The sequence below is a fragment of the Hippopotamus amphibius genome, chromosome 8 (assembly GCF_030028045.1).
Source record: "Hippopotamus amphibius kiboko isolate mHipAmp2 chromosome 8, mHipAmp2.hap2, whole genome shotgun sequence".
NCBI lineage: Eukaryota > Metazoa > Chordata > Mammalia > Artiodactyla > Hippopotamidae > Hippopotamus > Hippopotamus amphibius.
Window position 1 is genome coordinate 106,278,762 of NC_080193.1, and position 19,552 is coordinate 106,298,313.

The following is a 19,552-nucleotide window of genomic DNA, read 5'->3' on the forward strand; positions in this document are numbered from 1 at the left end:
TTTTATTGTGAAAATATTATCAGTAAAAATATAATTTCCCGTTTCTGTCCTCGCAGAATTTCTAAATCCCAAAATTGAACTCTCCTTCTCATTCTGTTCATCACAACCAAATGGCTATCCTTAAAGGAAACCTAAAAATAATCAATGCATTAGATTAAATTAGATTTTAAACAGCAAGGAGCCATAGACAAAGACATGAGAAGTTAAGAAGAAAATTCTTCCAACAGGTAGGTGGCATCCAACTTGGTTGTCTTCTGCCTGGTTTTTATATAAAGTGGTGCAATGTGTGAATGGCTACCATATGTGAAGGATGCACATATCTTAATTTGCCTTATGAACCATCCATATGGCCTGACAGTAGGCTGGAGCCCACATAGATAACAATGGTAATTAGTAAATGTTGAGTAAAAATAAAAAGTATTTTTTAAATAGCATTCCTGGAAACACCCAAATGTTTCAGATTTGGGAATGGCCTTCAAGTTATTTTTAGATAACCCATTCTCCCAAACTTGACTACTATAAAAAAAACATCACCATCATCTGTTTCTCCAGCCTTTGTCTTAGCACCTCAGAGATGGGAATCACACTTTCTTCTGGAAAGCTCATTCCATCTTTGGAAAGCTATGACATATCAAACCAGTCTCTCTCCCTGAAACTTCTACTCCTTGGTGCTAGCTAGACTCAGACCAACAAGGTCTAATCTCTGTTCCATGGTGTGACCCTTTAAAAATTTGAAGAAAGATATTGGATAAAGTCTGCCAGTTTTCCCTTCTCCAGATTAAACATTCTAACATGTTTCAGCTTATTATAATGTTTCTCTTTAAGGATGACATCCAGGAACATCCTACTCAAAATGGGATTCAAGTTGCCTACATGAGGTAGGGTGTTACCACTGCCTTCCTGGTTCTAATGACTAGGCTTGCATTAATGCAGCCTAAAACCATGTTAACTTTCCTGATGCTAACATCACACACACAGTACATAGTAAAGGCATGGCTGCAGAGCCCAGACCTACACTCTGGCTCTACCACTGACTAGCTATGTGAGCATGAGTGAATCCCTGACACCCTCTGCCATTTAGTCTCCTCAGTGGTACAACAGTGATAACAAGAGTATTGACCTCATGGAATTGTGTGAAGATTAAATGAGTCAATACATACAAAACTCTCAAAGTAGTGCACGGCACATAGGAGCATAATATAAGTATTTGGTATTATTATTTTCATGCTTTCTGTCAACTGAACCATTTAAGCCTCCAGATCAGTAGTGAACCGCACCATTTTCAAAGTTTGGTCTTGGTTCAAAGGTCACCTCTACCATGTGTTGATATGGGATTTGAGGTAATCCACTCAATCTCTTAGAATCTCAGATACCTCGTCTGTAATTGGATATAATGGTGATGACCTTGCAGAGTTGTTATGAGGATGAGATAATAAGCATATATGCTTAGTATATCATATGCATATATATCAAGCAATTGTCAGTGTCATCTTCCTCATTGTAATCACTAATGTGTGTGTAGAGCAGGGAGAACATGGATCCAAGGGAGATAAAAAGTACAGGGGCGTGGATGAGGTGAAAATAAACATAGCAATGTGCCATCAGAGGCATGTCACTCATCCCATCCTTAAAGAAAGAACAAACCTAAAATGAGGACTAGGTAAATGAGGCAACAGGATTAACAGGTTAACAGGATTATGGTTTAAATTATAAAAATAAAGTGGTTCTATCGAATTGGGAGACTGGGATACCAAATTCTACACTCTAAATATATGCAGTTTATTGTAAAAAACTAAAAAAATAAAAAGTTAAAAAAAATTTTTAAAATAAATAAAGTGGTTCTAAGGGGCAATGTAAAACCACAGTTCCCCCATCAGTAGTAAAAGGCTTTGAGAAGTTCCCAAATCACAAAAGTAAATTCAGAAACCCTCACCTCTCTAGCCATCTTCAGACACCACCTCTATATACACACAGACAACCCACCTACTATTACCTAGATCTCTTCTGTACTCAACAAAGGCTTCAATGTAACTCAAGGTAGAGTTAAACTATGGCATAAAATATTTGAATTTTAAGAGTAAAAAGATAAACTTTCAAAGTTTGCCAAGAATCATCATTATGGTTTTTTTTTTTTAAAGAACTTTTACTGAGATACAGTTAACATACAATAAACTGCATATATTTAGAGTGTACAATTTGGTATCCCAATCTCCCAATTCATTCCCCCCCACCCTCCCCGCTTTCCCCACTTGGTGTCCATATGTTTGTTCTCTACATCTGGGTCTCTATTTCCACCTTGCAAACCGATTGATTTGTACCATTTTTCTATAGTCCATATATATGTGTTAATATACGGTATTTGTTTTCTTTTTCTGATTCACTTCACTCTGTATGACAGTCTCCAAGTCCATCCATGTCTCTAGAAATGTCCCAGTTTCCTTGCTTTTTACAGCTGAGTAATATTCCATTGTATATATGTACCACATCTTCTTTATCCATTCATCTGTTGGTGGACATTTAGGTTGCTTCCATGTCCTGGCTATTGTAAATAGCGCTGCAATGGACACTGGAGTGCATGTATCTTTCTGAATGATGGTGTTCTCTGGGTATATGCCCAGCAGTGGGATTGCTGGGTCATATGGCAACTCTGTTTTAGTTTTGCAAGGAACGTCCCTACTGTTCTCCATAGTGGCTGTATCAATTTACATTCCCACCAACAGTGCAAGAACGTTCCCTTTTCTCCACACCCTCTCCAGCATTTACTGTTTGTAGATTTTCTGATGATGCCCATTCTGACCGCTGTGAGGTGATACCTCATTGTAGTTTTGATTTGCATTTCTCTAATAATTAGTGATGTTGAGCAGCTTTTCATGTGCCTCTTGGCCATCCGTATGTCTTCTTTGGATAAATGCCTATTTAGGTCTTCTGCCCATTTTTTGATTAGGTTGCTTGTTATTTTGATATTGAGCTGGATGAACTGTTTATATATTTTGGAGATTAATCCTTTGTCTGTTGATTCATTTGCAAATATTTTCTCCTGTTCTGAGGGTTGTCTTCTTATTTTGCTTATAGTTTCCTTTGCTGTGCAGAAGCTTTGAAGTTTCATTAGGTCCCACTTATTTATTTTTGTTTTTATTTCCGTTACTCTAGGGGGTGGATCAAAAAAGATCTTGCTGTTATTTACATCAAAGAGTGTTCTGCCTATGTTTTCCTCTAGCAGTTTTATAGTGTCTGGCCTTACATTTAGGTCTTTAATCCATTTTGAGTTTATTTTTGTGTATGATGTTAGGGAGTGTTCTAATCTCATTCTTTTACATGTAACTGTTCAGTTTTCCCAGCACCACTTATTTATTTTTTTTATTTTTTTATTATTTTTTGGGGGGTACACCAGGTTCAATCATCTGTTTTTATACACATATCCCCGTATTCCCTCCCTTCCTTGACTCTCCCCCCCTCGAGTCCCCCCCACCCTCCCCGCCCCAGTCCTCTAAGGCATCTTCCATCCTCGAGTTGGGCTCCCTTTGTTATACAACAACTTCCCACTGACTATTTTACAGTTGGTAGTATATATATGTCTGTGCTACTCTCTCGCTTCATCTCCGTTTCCCCTTCACCCCCCGCGCCCTCCCATACCTCGAGTTCTCCAGTCCATTCTCTGTATCTGCATCCTTGTTCTTGTCACTGAGTTCATCAGTACCATTTTTAGATTCCGTATATGTGAGTTAGCATACAATATTTGTCCTTCTCTTTCTGACTTACTTCACTATGTATGACAGATCGTAGTTCTATCCACCTCATTACATATAGCTCCATCTCATCCCTTTTTATAGCTGAGTGATATTCCATTGTATATATATGCCACATCTTCTGTATCCATTCATTTGTTGATGGGCATTTAGGTTGCTTCCATGTCCTGGCTATTGTAAATAGTGGTGCAATAAACATGATGGTACAAGTTTCTTTTGGGATTATGGTTTTCTTTGGGTATATGCCCAGGAGTGGGATTACTGGATCATTTGGTAGTTCTATTTGTAGTTTTTTAAGGAACCTCCGAATTGTTTTCCATAGTGACTGGACCAACTTACAGTCCCACCAACAGTGCAGGAGAGTTCCCTTTTCTCCACACCCTCTCCATCATTTGTGGTTTCCAGATTTTGTGATGATGGCCATTCTGATCGGTGTGAGGTGATGCCTCACTGTGGCTTTGACTTGCATTTCTCTGATGATTAGTGATGTTGAGCATCTTTTCATGTGTTTGTTGGCCATCTACATGTCTTCTTTGGAGAAATGTCTATTTAGGTCTTCTGCCCATTTGTGGATTGGGTTATTTGCTTTTTTGGTATTAAGCTGCATGAGCTGCTTGTATATTTTGGAGGTTAATCCTTTGTCCATTGTTTCATAGGCAATTATTTTTTCCCATTCTGAGGGTTGCCTTTTAGTCTTGTTTATGGTTTCTTTCAATGTGCAAAAGCTTTTAAGTTTCATGAGGTCCCATTCATTTATTCTTGATTTTATTTCCATGATTCTAGGGGGTGGGTCAAAAAGGATCTTGCTTTCATGGATGTCATAGAGTGTTCTGCCTATGTTTTCCTCTAGGAGTTTTATAGTGTCTGGCCTTACATGTAGGTCTTTAATCCATTTTGAGTTTACTTTTGTGTATGGTGTTAGGAAGTGTTCTAATTTCATGTTGCTGTCCAATTTTCCCAGCACCACTTACTGAAGAGGCTGTCTTTTTTCCATTGTATACTCGTGCCTCCTTTGTCAAAGATAAGGTGCCCATATGTGTTTGGGCTTACTTCTGAGTTCTCTATTCTATTCCATTGATCTTCCTTTCTATTTTTGTGCCAGTACCATACTGTCTTGATCACTATGGCCTTGTAGTATAGTTTGAAGTCAGGAAGCCTGATTCCACCAACTCCATTTTTCCTTCTCAAGATGGCTTTGGCTATTCGGGGTCTTTTGCGTTTCCATACAAACTGTAAGATTTCTTGTTCTAGTTCTGTGAAAAATGCCATTGGTAATTTGATCGGGATTGCATTGAATCTGTAAATTGCTTTGGGTAGCACAGACATTTTCACGATGTTGATTCTTCCAATCCAGGAACATGGTATGTCCCTCCATCTGTTTGTGTCATCTTTGATTTCTTTCAGCAATGTCTTAAAGTTTTCTGCATACAGATCTTTTGCCTCCTTAGGCAGGTTTATTCCTAGGTATTTTATTCTTTTGGTTGCAATGGTGAATGGGAGAGTTTCCTTAATTTCTCTTTCTGCTCTTCCATTGTTAGTGTATAGGAATGCAAGAGATTTCTGTGCATTAATTTTGTATCCTGCTACTTTACTAAACTCATCAATGAGTGCTAGCAGTTTTCTGGTAGAGTCTTTAGGGTTTTCTATATATAATATTATGTCATCTGCAAAGAGTGACAATTTTACTTCTTCTTTTCCAATTTGGATTCCTTTTATTTCTTTTTCTTTTCTGATTGCTGTGGCTAAAACTTCCAAAACTATGTTGAATAATAGTGGTGAGAGTGGACACCCTTGTCTTGTTCCTGTTCTTAGAGGGAATTCTTTCAGTTTTTCCCCATTGAGAACGATGTTGGCTTTTGGTTTTTCATATATGGCTTTTATTATGTTGAGGTAATTTCCTTCTATGCCCATTTTCTGGAGAGCTTTTATTATAAATGGATGTTGAACTTTGTCAAAAGCTTTTTCTGCATCTATTGAGATGATCATATGGTTTTTATCCTTCAATTTGTTGATATGATGTATCACATTGATTGATTTGCGTATATTGAAGAATCCTTGCATCCCAGGGATAAACCCCACTTGATCATGGTGTATGAATTTTTTAATGTGCTGTTGGAGTCTGTTAGCTACTATTTTGTTGAGGATTTTTGCATCTATATTCATCAGTGATATTGGCCTGTAGTTTTCTTTTTTTGTGACATCTTTGCCTGGTTTTGGTATCAGGGCCAGCACCACTTATTGAAGAGGATGCCTTTTCTCCATTGTATATCCTTGCCTCCTTTGTCATAGATTAGTTGACCATAGTTTATCTCTGGGCTTTCTATTCTGTTCCATTGATCTATATATTTCTGTTTTTGTGCCAGTACCATACTGTCTTGATCACTGTAGCCTTGTAGTATAGCCTGAAGTCAAGAAGCCTGATTCCACCAACTCCGTCTTTCCTTCTCAAGATTGCTTTGGTTATTCGGGGTCTTTTGCGTTTCCATACAAATCGTAAAATTTCTTGTTCTAGTTCTGTGAAAAATGCCATTGGTAATTTGATGGGGATTGCACTGAATCTGTAAATTGCTTTGGGTAGCATAGTTATTTTCACAATGTTGATTCTTCCAATCCAAGAACATGGTATTCCCCTCTATCTGTTTGTATCATCTTTGATTTCTTTCATTAGTGTCTTATAGTTTTCTGAGTACAGGTCTTTTATCTCCTTGGTGAGGTTTATTCGTAGGTATTTTATTCTTTTCGTTGCAATGGTGAATGGGATTGTTTCCTTAATTTCTCTTTCTGCTCTTCCGTTGTTAGTGTATAGAAATGCAAGAGATTTCTGTGTGTTAATTTTGTATCCTGCAACTTTACCGAATTCATTGATTAGCTCGAGTAGTTTTCTGGTGGGATTTTCTATGTATAGTATCATGTCATCTGCGAACAGTGACAGCTTTACTTCTTCTTTTCCAATGTGGATTCCTTTGATTTCTTTTTCTTCTCTGATTGCTGTGGCAATGACTTCCAAAACTATGTTGAAGAGTAGTGGTGAGAGTGGACATCCTTGTCTTGTTCCTGATCTTAGAGGGAATGCTTTTAGGTTTTCACCATTGAGAAAGATGTTTGCTGTGGGTTTGTCGTATATGGCCTTTATTATGTTGAGGTAGGTTCCCTCTATGCCCACCTTCTGGAGAGTTTTTATCATAAATGGGTGTTGAATTTTGTCAAAAGCTTTTTCTGCATCTATTGAGATGATCATGTGGTTTTTATCCTTCCATTTATTAATATGGTGTATTACATTGATTGATTTGCATATATTGAAGAATCCTTGCATTCCAGGGATAAACCCCACTTGATCATGGTGTATGATGCTTTGAATGTGTTGTTGGATTCTGTTGGCTAGTATTTTGTTGAGGATTTTTGCATCTAAATTCATCAGTGATATTGGTCTGCAGTTTTCTTTTTTTGTAGTATCTTTGTCTGGTTTTGGTATCAGGGTGATGGTGGCCTCATAAAATGAGTTTGGGAGTGTTCCTTCCTCTGCAATGTTTTGGAAGAGTTTGAGAAGGATGGGTGTTAGCTCTTCTCTAAATGTTTGATAAAATTCCCCTGTGAAGCCATCTGGCCCTGGACTTTTGTTTGTTGGGAGATTTTTAATCACAGTTTCAATTTCATTACTTGTGATTGGTCTGTTCATATTTTCTATTTCTTCCTGATTCAGTCTTGGAAGGTTATACCTTTCTAAGAATCTGTCCATTTCCTCCAGGTTGTCCATTTTATTGGCATATAGTTGCTTGTAGTAGTCTCTTGTGGTGCTTTTTATTTCTGCGGTGTCCGTTGTAACTTCTCCAGTTTCCTTTCTAATTTTATTGATTTGAGTCCTCTCCCTCTTTTTCTTGATGAGTCTTGCTAGAGGTTTATCGATTTTATTTATCTTCTCAAAGAACCAGCTTTTAGTTTTATTGATTTTTGCTATTGTTTTCTTTGTTTCTATGTCATTTGTTTCTGCTCTGATCTTTATGATTTCTCTGCATCTACTAATGGTTTCTAAATAAAATTGGGGGTAAGGGGGAAGGTTACCTGCTTTCTGACACTGCACGATCTTCTCCTGGACTGTGTCTGCCATTTCTATGAGGAATCGGCTCTCTTGGATCATCTGTCACAAAATAAACATTAAAAAAGTTTGTCAAAAATCCTTAAACTGGCACATTGGAAAGACAACATACAGAAAGACCCATATGAAACTGCCAGTAATGGGGCACCCTGGCCGTAACCACAAGAGATGGAAGAGGGAAGGATTATCTTTGCTCCAACCTCCATCCACTCTTACACCAGGTAGAGTCACCTACCTTATGGTTGCTCCACTTATGTAACATGCCTGGTATACCATGGGTGCCAAATAAATAACTGCTGAATAAATGCATACACACTCTTTAAGTCCTAGATCACATTCACAAACACCTCTTATTTTATCCACTCACCCCAAAGTTATTACAACATCAGGGCAAGTGGTACTGGAACAATAGTAATGAGAATCAGAGCAGGAAATCACCTAGTGATGATCTGAAGGACTACAGGACACATCAGTGAAGTTGGCAACTTGGATTTGAGTGGCACAAAGATGGTGGAGGTCTGGTCCTTCCTCAAGAAGGGCTCCAGCTCCATTGGCAAGAATGAACTGTGGGTCATATTCACCAGCAATTCCAAAGAGCCTGTAGGCAACAACACTGAAATGGCATCCCTGCCCTCCACATTTGGGTAGAAAGAAAAAAGACCAAGAAGTAATTAATATACTGAATGAAGTAGGGAAAATAACACAATTGTTGGAGATGTGAAGAAAAGAAAAATCTGTATGTGAAGAAGGGGGAAGATGATAACAGGTAAAGAAGTTGTGATCAAAAAGACAAGGGATTGGGGCCCTTCTGAAAAAATTACTAAAGAAAGGCACCAACAGGCAAACTAACACTTCCTAAATCTCCAGCCACTGTTCTATTCCTAATAAATGTTGTCCCTTTTAATCTGACTATTCCACGTTTTATCTGTGTGGCTCAATAATCTAAAGAGAGTTCAAGGCAGAATCCAAAGTGGACATAAAAGGTCTTGAGTAAGACATTCTTCATAATTAAATGCTGTTGGACAGATTGTAGTCTTGTACAATCACTTTCAAATATAAAGTGGTTCATGACTACAAATCGTCAAATGGAAAAGAACATTTGAATCACAAATTTTTAGTGCCTAACAACTCCGTAGAAGTAAAACTATATCATTCATTCAACAAGTATCTACTCAGCAGCCACTATGTGTAAGCACTGTAGTAACTACAAGGGGTATGATACATTAATGAGCGAAAATAGATGTATTTCTGTCTCCATGGAGCTCATAGTCTAGTAGGGACATCAACCCAAATGAATGAATGACACGATAATTAATTCAACCAAAAGTCAATTACTCATATTTTCTGCCTAAAATGATAGTTTGAAGTGATTTATTTGGAGGGCTAAAGTGACTATTAAAACCACAAAACTAGGGCTTCCCTGGTGGTACAGTGGTTAAGAATCTGCCTGCCAGTGCAGGGGACATGGGTTTGATCCCTGGTCTGGGAAGATCCCACATGTCGCACAGCAACAAAGCCCGTGCACCACAATTACTGAGCCTGCGCTGCAGAGCCCAAGAGCCACAACTATTGAGCCTGTGTTCCACAACTACAGAAGCATATGAGCCTAGAGCCCATGATCCGCAACAACAGAAGCCACCGCAATGAGAAGCCCACACATGGCAACAAAGAGTAGCCCCGCTTGCCACAACTAGAGAAAGCCCTCACACAGCAAGATGATCCAACGCAGCAAATAAATAAATAAATAAATAAATTTAAAAAATAAAAAAAAATACGTTTTTTAAAAAAACAAAAAACCATAAAACTAGACAGGTCTAAGCTGAATCAAAAGTTTTAACTTCATTAACTCTTTCAATTCCCAAGAGGAAGTGGAATGCTTCTGAATAACAGTTTCTCAAATGGCTAAGAGTATCCTGAGTTACTGCAGCTTCCAAGTGAATGAAACTTGCAGGCAAAGAAAGATTTAATATGAAGGCAATCTGATTTCGTCTTTTCTAAGCTTAGCATATACACATGCAACAACAATTGAATTTTTATACTACTTTCAAAGTTATCAGATGTTCCAATTAGTCAAATAGCATACAAAATGTTTTCATAAAATTCAAGCAAGGGAAACATTCATAAAGAACAAACACATTCTGTGACTTTACCATGAGCAAAATAGCTAATATACTGTACATTTAAGGATCATTTTATAAGGCTAAAAGAATCTTAGCTAACAGGACCACCCCCTTAATTTTGTGAAAAAGGAAACTAGGACTTATAAGAGTTAAGATTCTTGTCCAAAAAATAGAACTAATTAATGATCAAACTAGAATTAAAATCCTGGTTTCCTGGCATCCATTTATTTTCATGAAAAAATAGCACCCTCTGATTTTGTCTAGCCTGGTCATGCCTTCACACATGCAATCTTTTGAGCCTGAAATGTAGGTTTCCAAAGTCACCTGACCCGACCCATCAGTAAAAACACGATGCCATGCCCATAAGCAATCTATTTCAATCAGGTTCAAATATGTCCTTTTTCAGAAAAACTCCAGAAAGGGATAGGACTGGTAATTTCCTTTGGTAATTCTTGACTGACAGTCATTTCTCTTGATTTTGCTATCAGCAGAGAACATATGATACCATTCTCTGATTAGGAAAAACAAAAACAAAACCAAAAAAGCTCTTTATTGACTTGGGGCCAGTTTTCTTTGCAGTATTTTACTAAGTATCCCTTAGTGCTGAGTACAAAAGGAATATGTGTCTATCTTCAAAAATGCTACAGCCTCTTTGTGACAACCTAAAAAGGAAGTGTCCTCTTCACCAAGGCTAACTCTTCTACCTCGACTTCCAATCTCACCTTTCCCTGTTTCCTTCAGGAACCCATTCCTAACGACCCCCTCTTTTTTCGTCTACAATTTCTACCTCTCCCCTGGTTTTTTCCTTTCCCATACATCTCCTACCTTAAAGTAAACAAACAAAAACAATAACAATATGCTCTACTGGCCTTCAAGTGGTCGTCCTCCTCAATCCTTCCTTAAAAAACTAGCCCATGCTCATTGCTTTGACTCTTGCAGGACTCCACTGAGACCCCCAAAGTTTGGCCTCATCACAGACTACCCTCTGGCCAGTCCTCAGTTCTTAGCCTTGCCAGCTCAGCAGCTGACACCAATTTATACCCCCAAATTCATCTATCCATTTACATATCTATCCTTATTTCTTTTACGTGTTAGTTACCCACAGATGTACACAATAAAGCATTTTATTTATTACTGGTCACTTCTCAAACCTATCATTGTTTTTTTTGAAATCTAATCTCTCTTTTTGTCTCAGGTCCTTTTTCCTAGGTTCTCTGCTTTTTTATGAGGGTGAGTCAAAAATTATCTGCACTCCAGTTATATTAAAACTTGTGTTGGCCGCACTGTCTTATCAGCACTTTCTGTTCAAGGCTACTGTCTCCCCAGTCACTGCTGTGCAGGTGTGAACATATTACATCAGTTCATTTGTAACTGCGCTGTGAGCAAAAACGGATGCCCCACTTGTGATGTGCACGAAAGAAGAGCAGCGTGCAGTGATTTGTTTTTTGTGGTCTGAGGGTGCTATCATTTATCGAAGACTTTGTGCACAGTATGGAGAAAGTGTTTTGTCACGAAGAAGTGTGTATGAATGGATAGAGAAGTTCAAGGAAGGTCGCATACGTGTTAACCATCAAGAAGGAGCTGGATGCCCATCCATGTCCACGGCTGATGACAACATTGAGAGTACACGTGAAATGATGCTGTCGAATAGACGAGTGACAGTGGATTATGTGGCAAATTATTTGCAAATCAGCCACAGCTCTGCCTATGAAATAATCCACAACAGACTTTGGTTTCAAAAAGTTTGTGCTGAAGCCTAAATTTTGAATTAAACACAGAGGACTGCTATCCAAGGGCGTTGTGATCTTGCATGACAATGCACGTCCGCACACTTCTGCCCACACTATCGACACTCTGCAAAAACTTTGTTTTGAGCATCCTCCCTATAGTCCTGATCTTGCTCCATCAGACTTTCACCTGTTTGCTCCCCTGAAAGCAGCCCTACAAGGACAAAGATTCACTTCTGATGAAGAAGTGAAGACAGCAGTGTATTCGTGGCTTGCAGCTCAGCCTAAAATATTTTTTAACAAGGGAAGATGAAAGCTTGTTGACAGATGGACAAAGTGTATTGAAAAACAAGGAGATTATGTTGAAAAAATGATGTATTTGTCTTTTCTAAAAGTTTTTTAAAATAAATTCTATAGCCAGAGTGCAGATAATTTTTGACTCACCCTAGTATAAGCTTGCATGTTCTTAAATCTCTTTCAAATTGAGTACTGGAAAATAAGCATAAAGCTTTTAATAGGATTATACCTATAGAAAATATTCAAGTATCAGAAAATAAATTTTAAAACTTTATTATTTATTTGAGGCAAAATAAATCCAGGACCAAAACATACAACAAACCCTATGATTTAAGTTCTCTTCAAAATCTTCCAAGTAAATATTTGTTAACCCCACAGTGTAAGAAGTTTGTTTTTCACATTCATAAAGAGATAGTTGTGTGATTTAACCTTCAACATAGAAGAGTATCCCTGAGGATAAATTTAAAGCCTTTAGTAATAAAAAATCATAATTTAACTCTAAAACCCCTCATCATTAATATTCTCAGAACTTAAAATCATTGTTCACATATACTTTTCTCATAAGAGAACTTTGATCCTCTTCTTTATGATAATAGCTTCCACTGTATTTAGAAAAAAATTTTATTCTATTTTCTGCAGTCAATTTTCAATTTTTAGCAGTTGTAGAGAAAACAAGATGGATGGCTGAAATGTACCAACAATTCCAAACCACATTTAAATCAACAATTTCAACCTTATTCCCCAGCTAAGCAACTTATCTAAGTTGTTAGGAAGGAAAAATGGTTGATTTGAATTTCATCTCCTTCCTAAATCTCTACAGATCCTGACGGAAATGAAATAAACTGATAAGGCCAAGGAGAGAAGGTGAGAAGCATGTCCTCAGATAATCCCCCAGCTGGGTAGTCAGTAGACTAAGCCAGCCAAGGCTGGGTTGACTCAGTCGGTAGAACCCGGCAGCAGCTTGATTTATATATCTGACGTCTCAGCCTGAGCTCCCAGTGGCCTTTGCTGTTGTAGTAATACAAAGAGCTTTTCTTTGGTTCTGTCACATGAATATCTCCTAATGGATCTTATTTCCTTGCCACGGCTTTGAATATAAAAGAATAGAGGACTTACCCAGATAAAGGTTGGCATTATTTCAAGCATTAGATGTGTCCTGAACAGGGTTGTGTAAAGTTGTCAGTTAAGATCAAAATCATTTATTTAAAACAAAACTTTACTGAAGGGGACAGTAATGCTTTTACTCAAAGATGGATTAAATTATCTAACTCGTGTGAATAAACTGTCTTCCCAGCTCAATAGAGAATTTGGCTAATTGCCTAGAATCATTGCAGAGTCAATGTAACTATTTAACGGTACTGAAAAGATGAGATTTCATCAAATCATGACTCATAAACCTTCCATAGATTCCAATTGTATCCTAAATTACATCTAAATTCTTAGAACCACAGAACTTTATATCTAGAAGTAACCTTAACAACCATCTATCATGGACAATCCCATTTTACAAATGAAAAAACTCAGCCTCAAATTGACTTGCCTCAAACCGCATGGCCAGTTAGTGAAAAAGTTTGGACTAGAACTCTGGCAGTCTTGAGGTGCAGACCTTATAAACTGTTCCGTAATGCTAATATTATATTAGAGTGTAGAATTCTTATTGCAAGTGCAAGTTGGAGATAAACATTTTATAAATTAGAATTCACCAAATAGAGCAACATGAAAATACATTTTTGCCATGACTGCCTCCCCTTCCAAGTCTAATTTGCAACACACATGAATCAATATTAGATATCCTTCCTAAGAAATCTGGTAAGAAATGTACTTATGGTGTCCACTGTTTTTTCAGGGAGGAGTTATCAAATTTGGAAAGGTAAACACTTAAGAACATGTGAGTCAATAAAAGTCAATCTGCTCTACACCTATTAAGGAGATTGAAATAATTAATCTATTTCTTATCTTCCTTCTAACCAAAACACTGAGTTTTAGTTCTTAGTTCTACAGTGGTTCATCTGTTCAGATTGTTTAAAATGAGACTTGAATTTTATTAAACTTGGTATATTTTAATATCTGATTGTTGTTATAAATACATTTGCTAAATAGAATGAAGATAATTTCCTTTAATTTTTAATTTACTTAAACATTTTAAGTCAGATGGATACAAAGCACTCTTGATAGATGGGCATCTTTCAGTTTTATGCAGTCAGTCCTTTAAGACTGCTAATTTTCGGTGACACAGGAACACATATAAGGTTAGAACATTTGCAAGCTTACTGGAAGTCCACTGCCTTAGGTGTATGCAATAAAGTAAGTATTCTCTGTCCTGGAACCAGCTCTGAATCACATTTCCTAGCCTGATTTATAATGGAGCAAGACAGGGGAATTCACACAGAGCAGGCCAAAGGACCTCTGTCTCCATATTCATGAAAGGAACAGGATCTACTACATGAGAAGTTTTCTGAATAAAAGGATCATTTTACCTTTCTTTTCTCCAGTTGTTCTGTTTCCAAGATATAGCTGTCAGCTGTATCTTGAGTAATCATTAGAAATGTTTGTTTTTATCCCACTATGATTAAAATTTAGTTCATTCATAAAATTACCAGGTGACTAAACTTCATGAACTTTCTCCAGAATTTTGAGGCCAATTTGACGATCTCACACTGCCTTAAACTAAAACAGTTGCAAGAACTTGAATATTCAGGAATGCAAAGCAAGGTTTGAGGATACATGCACAATATTCCACAAAGGAGCCCCCTGAAATATTTGCTTATTGATGCATATCTGATATCCCGTATCCTTGAGACCCTGGGACCAAGTGGAAATGCTGCCAACCCTCAAGATGCTGACAAGTCTCCCAATATACAGAAAATGTATCATAAGACACTGCCACATCCAAGAGTAAAAGAAGTTTCAACGCACTGAGTGCACAACATTTTGTTTTTAAATAACCAACTTTGGTTAAGCACATGCCCGTGGGCTGTTCTTTTTTTTCTGGGTTCCATTACTACACAACCCAACATATTTTTCAAAATGCAAACTGATATAAGTTCCACACAAACTTCACAATGAGAGAGACTGATAGAAGGAGAGTACCTTTAACTTAATTTCAATCTAAATTGATTTCCATAAATAAAACTACATTGGTGGACTGTTGACATACCTACAACTTTTTCCCACCCTTCAGGCTCAATATATATTGGTAATAACACTGAGAGAAGAGAATGTACTTAATCCACCCCATTATGTTTGGCTTAATTGTGACACCGGCAAGTATACTGATTCCATTGCAAGAGTGATAAAAAATAGCGATTGGCTCTTTTTTGCTAGATTCTTAGTCATGCTGACATAATCAATTGCTCTCCAAATCACACAACTAAGAAAAAGATTAAATAACCCTTGACTCATGTTCTCTAGATTACTTTGATTTTATGTTCAGAAAATTTGCTCTTATAGCAAAGTTTTCACTTTTATGTTAGTGTTAAATAACTTAGCAGAGGAGTCACCTTCAGAGAATGCTTTGGGTTTACTTTTTACAGTTGCAATCCCCTGTAACTATTCCACCTCTGATTGCTATATTTAAAACACTAACTGCCCAAAGGTGTTCACATTAATTTAAAACACTTAAATTAAAAGGACCAAAATATGTTAGGCAATACTTCTTGACTATGCATGAAAAATTAGACAGGTGAGAACAATAGAAAAGAAAAAATTCAGGTATCTAAAGGAAAAAATATACAAAGGTTAGACAATATTTTTCTTTCAAAACTATTTACAAATAAAATTCTGCTGAGCACCAGGTGAGTCAGGGAGTCACTTTCAAGTCACTGTGAAAAGTCCACCATAAGTACTCAAGGTCTTTAGACTCCATCCAGCTCAGAACATAAAACATCATCGGGGGACTTCCCTGGTGGCTCAGTGGTTAAGAATCCGCCTGCCAATGCAGGGGACACGGGTTCGAGCCCTGCTCCAGGAAGATCCCACATGCTGTGGAGCAACTAAGCCCAAGCGCCACAACTAGGGAGCCTGTGCTCTAAAGCCTGCGAGCCACAACTACTAAGCCCACATGCCACAATTACTGAAGCCCGCAAGCCTAGAGCCTGTGCTCCATAACAAGAGAAGCCACCACAATGAGAAGCCCGCACACACACCGCAACAAAGAGTAGCCCCGTTCTCTGCAACTAAAGAAAGCCTGCACGCAGCAATGAAGACCCAACACAGCCAACAAATAAATAAGAAATAAATTTATTTGAAAAAATCATCTGGTTCACTGTCTGAACACTACACGTCTCTGCTCCTTCCCCTTTTTAGGTGTAAATCTTGCCTTCCTATCGTGATTTCCCATTCCTAAAGGACAGAAATTTTGCTTCACACCATTTCTTTCCCCCAGCAACTTGCATAGTAACATGTATGCAAAATGTGTTTGTTGAATTGATTAATCAAGAGCCTAAAGACATAGACAAAATGATACGTCAAAAGAGAAAGTGTTGTGTTACAAGCAGCCAACGTATAATACATGCTCTCGAATCTCATTTTACTTACATTTCTCTTGAGTCAAAGAGCTGTCATACTTTACACTATGGCTATTTGTGCTGATACCGGTCTCTGTTTATTCATCTCTGTATTGCACACAATCTGCTAAAGTTCTTTATAGTTGCTATGAGTTGAATGTCATAAATAAAGTCAATAAATGAATTTGTTCTTAAGGTCAGTTTTGCAAGATGTTAGGACAAAGGGCTGGACTTAGACTGATGGAGAGGGAATTAAGGCTAGGAAGTCATTTGAGGTGGTATAGAATAGAAATACAAAGGATAAGGAATGAAAAAGTACGTGGCAAATGAAAAGTACATAGCAAATAAAACAGCTTGACTGAAGGAGAGGTTCAAATAGAAGGAAATGGGAGATGGTGGCAAAACAGGTAGTAGCACTGGTGGGTGAAGGCTGGCGGGTAAGGATGGGAAGGATTGGGATTAGCAGAGGCAAACTATTATATATAGGACAGATAAACAGCAATGTCCTACTGTATAGCACAGGAAACTATATCCAATATCCTGTGAAAAACCATAATGGAAAAGAATATATATATATATATGTATGTATAACTGAGTCACTTTGCTGTACAGCAGAAATTAAAACAACATTGTAAATAAACTATACTTCAATAAATTTTTAAAAATACCTTATTGGAATTAATATATACAGAGAGAGAAAGGGCATTTGAAAAATCACTTGGAGGAACTGAGGACCACTGGCTTTTGTAGTGGTCAGAAAAGGACAAATAAATACCTAGGGAATTAAAAAATGAACCCAGTTTTTCACCTATTAAATTTTTATTGTTTGTTCTTGAGACACCTAGGTGATGTCCTGTATCCAAATGTAGAAATGTGACCAAAGGAAAATTTTAGAGCTAAGGCTAGAGATGGGTTTTGAAAATAATGTAAAATGTCCATGCATAAAAACACCACTGCAGAAGGGAAAAAGTCAAACCTAGCCAAAGAAATTTTGATAGTCTTCTACTGAAATTGCAATGTATTTTCCAATGTAATCACCCACTGTTACAACTTCATGTTAAATAATGAGGAACATAAATGGATCACCAATGAAAGACTCATAAGCCTGGTTTGAATCTTAGCAGGTTGCCTGCCCTGGCTGTAAGCTACTGGAGCACAGGGTCTGCTGTACCTCCCACAGCTTTAACACAGTGGGTTGCGCATGGGAGGAACTCAGTAAATATTTATAAAATTAAACATCTCCATTCCTGGTTCTATCACTAAGCAATTCTTTCAATAACTAATTTTTATTTTTAACAACCCCAAGGTTAAGATTAATCCTAAACAAAAAAAAGAAAACCTTACCTTTTATTTGCGAAACATAATTATACTACTTTAACAGCCTTAAAGGACTTAGCAGTGCCTCTATGACCTACATTACCTACATTAGCGGATATTTTCTTAGAGAACATGAAAATCCAGAGTAGGGAAGTGACGCTTGCTCTTTCAGAGACCAGAGCTCCCACCTCCCCCCCACCCCCAAATCTCAGTGCAATAACGGGACAAGCCACTTAGAAATAGCATCCTGATTTTACATTCAGGTTTTGGGAGTTTCTGAAAAACTGTCCTGATGACCACAGAGCCACCAAAATGGCACTCCTGCAAGGAGTCTGACACCACAGCTCTCCTCTGTGTATCTTTAGCCTGGGAAGGAGATATCAATTTCACCTTCAATGTTCAGGGCCTGTTCTACTTGCTTGAGTTATTGATTAATAATGACCCCAGTGCTTTTCAGAAGTTGTCACTTCCCACCTCTGGCTGTGACATGTGTTTGATATCAGGAAAGTCACCTCTGCTTTTGTTGCCCTAAATATCAGCCAGGCATTTACACAGCTATATCCCTATACAGAGCATTGAGGGAGATTGTAGATAGTGCTGCTTTTAAGTAAAATCGCAATTATTTGTGCAACCTCACCCCCACCTTACCCAGACTTGGGGAACACTCTGTCATTAGGATCGCTTCCTTTCCCCAGGTTAAATACTGCCTGTAGGACAGGATATGTTAAATTCATCTGAAGGTACAAATTACTGATAACCCAGTGTGTTACTACTCATTGAGATTTTTCTTTTTTTTTTTTTTTGCATGTTGAAAGAGATTAAATGTCTTAACCCTAAGGAATTGATTATAATTTTGAAATTTCAGGTACCAGTAAGCAGATAGAAAACATATGTATTAAATAAGATATTAAATGGGGGGGGGGGGTCTTCTAAAATTATGCCATGTAAATAAACCCACTCTATTATGGATATATTTGGCTTTTGATTCCTTGATATCAACACAGATTCTACAATATAATTTTAATTGCAATATAAGATGGCTTTTAAGACTGAGTTTCTAAAACCTTCAAGAGGAAACATTTCCAAATTTTAAATTAGCTAGCGCTTGGTAAAGAATAGGACCATCTCAGGTCATTAGGGGAAAGCTAAATTTAGAAAAAAAATCTGTGCAGATGAACTCAGGGTCAATGTTTTCTAGAATATTTTCATTTTGTTTCCTGATGATAAGTAGCAGAGTTTGATGCACTCAGGCTGACTTTCAATAAATGTAGGTTACCTGGTTGCCTGATTTGTTTCTTTTGATACTGAAATAAAGCCAAACATTTGTATCTATTCAGAAATGATTTCAGGTTGCTTTTTATTCTAAACATAATATTTTTGTGTGTGTTTTTGGTTTTGGTTTTTTTTGGTAATTACAACATTTCCTCTTGAATGGCTTCTATACAGTTCATTACCATTTTTGAGAAATCTTTAAGCAACTTGAGTCTAAGTTGAACACACAAGCTGTTCATTTTGGAATACCTGCCCCCTACCACCACAACCACCAGGCAATAAACCCTACATTTGTCTTCTGCCTTAGTCATCCAAATAAGTTTTTATTAATAGTCTCTGTGGAGGTTTTTTTAGGCTTTATTTTTAGAAGTTTTAGGTTTGCATAAAATTTGAACAGAAAGTACAGTGAGTTCCCATGGACCCTCTCATCCCACCCCCCCCACCCCCCCCGCAGTTTTCCCCACTGGTAACATCT

The 19,552-nt window shown here is 37.5% G+C and overlaps 1 protein-coding gene across 1 annotated transcript in view; it reads right to left on the reverse strand.

Annotated features, from left to right (window-relative positions):
* The window catches only part of PLCL1 (phospholipase C like 1 (inactive)), a 74,044-nt gene that overhangs the window by 45,276 nt on the left and 9,216 nt on the right, over positions 1–19,552 (reverse strand). Inside the window, exon 3 of the mRNA XM_057746932.1 lies at positions 7,806–7,881. Coding sequence (XP_057602915.1) covers positions 7,806–7,881 — 76 coding nt within the window. The remainder of the gene's footprint in view (positions 1–7,805; positions 7,882–19,552) is intronic.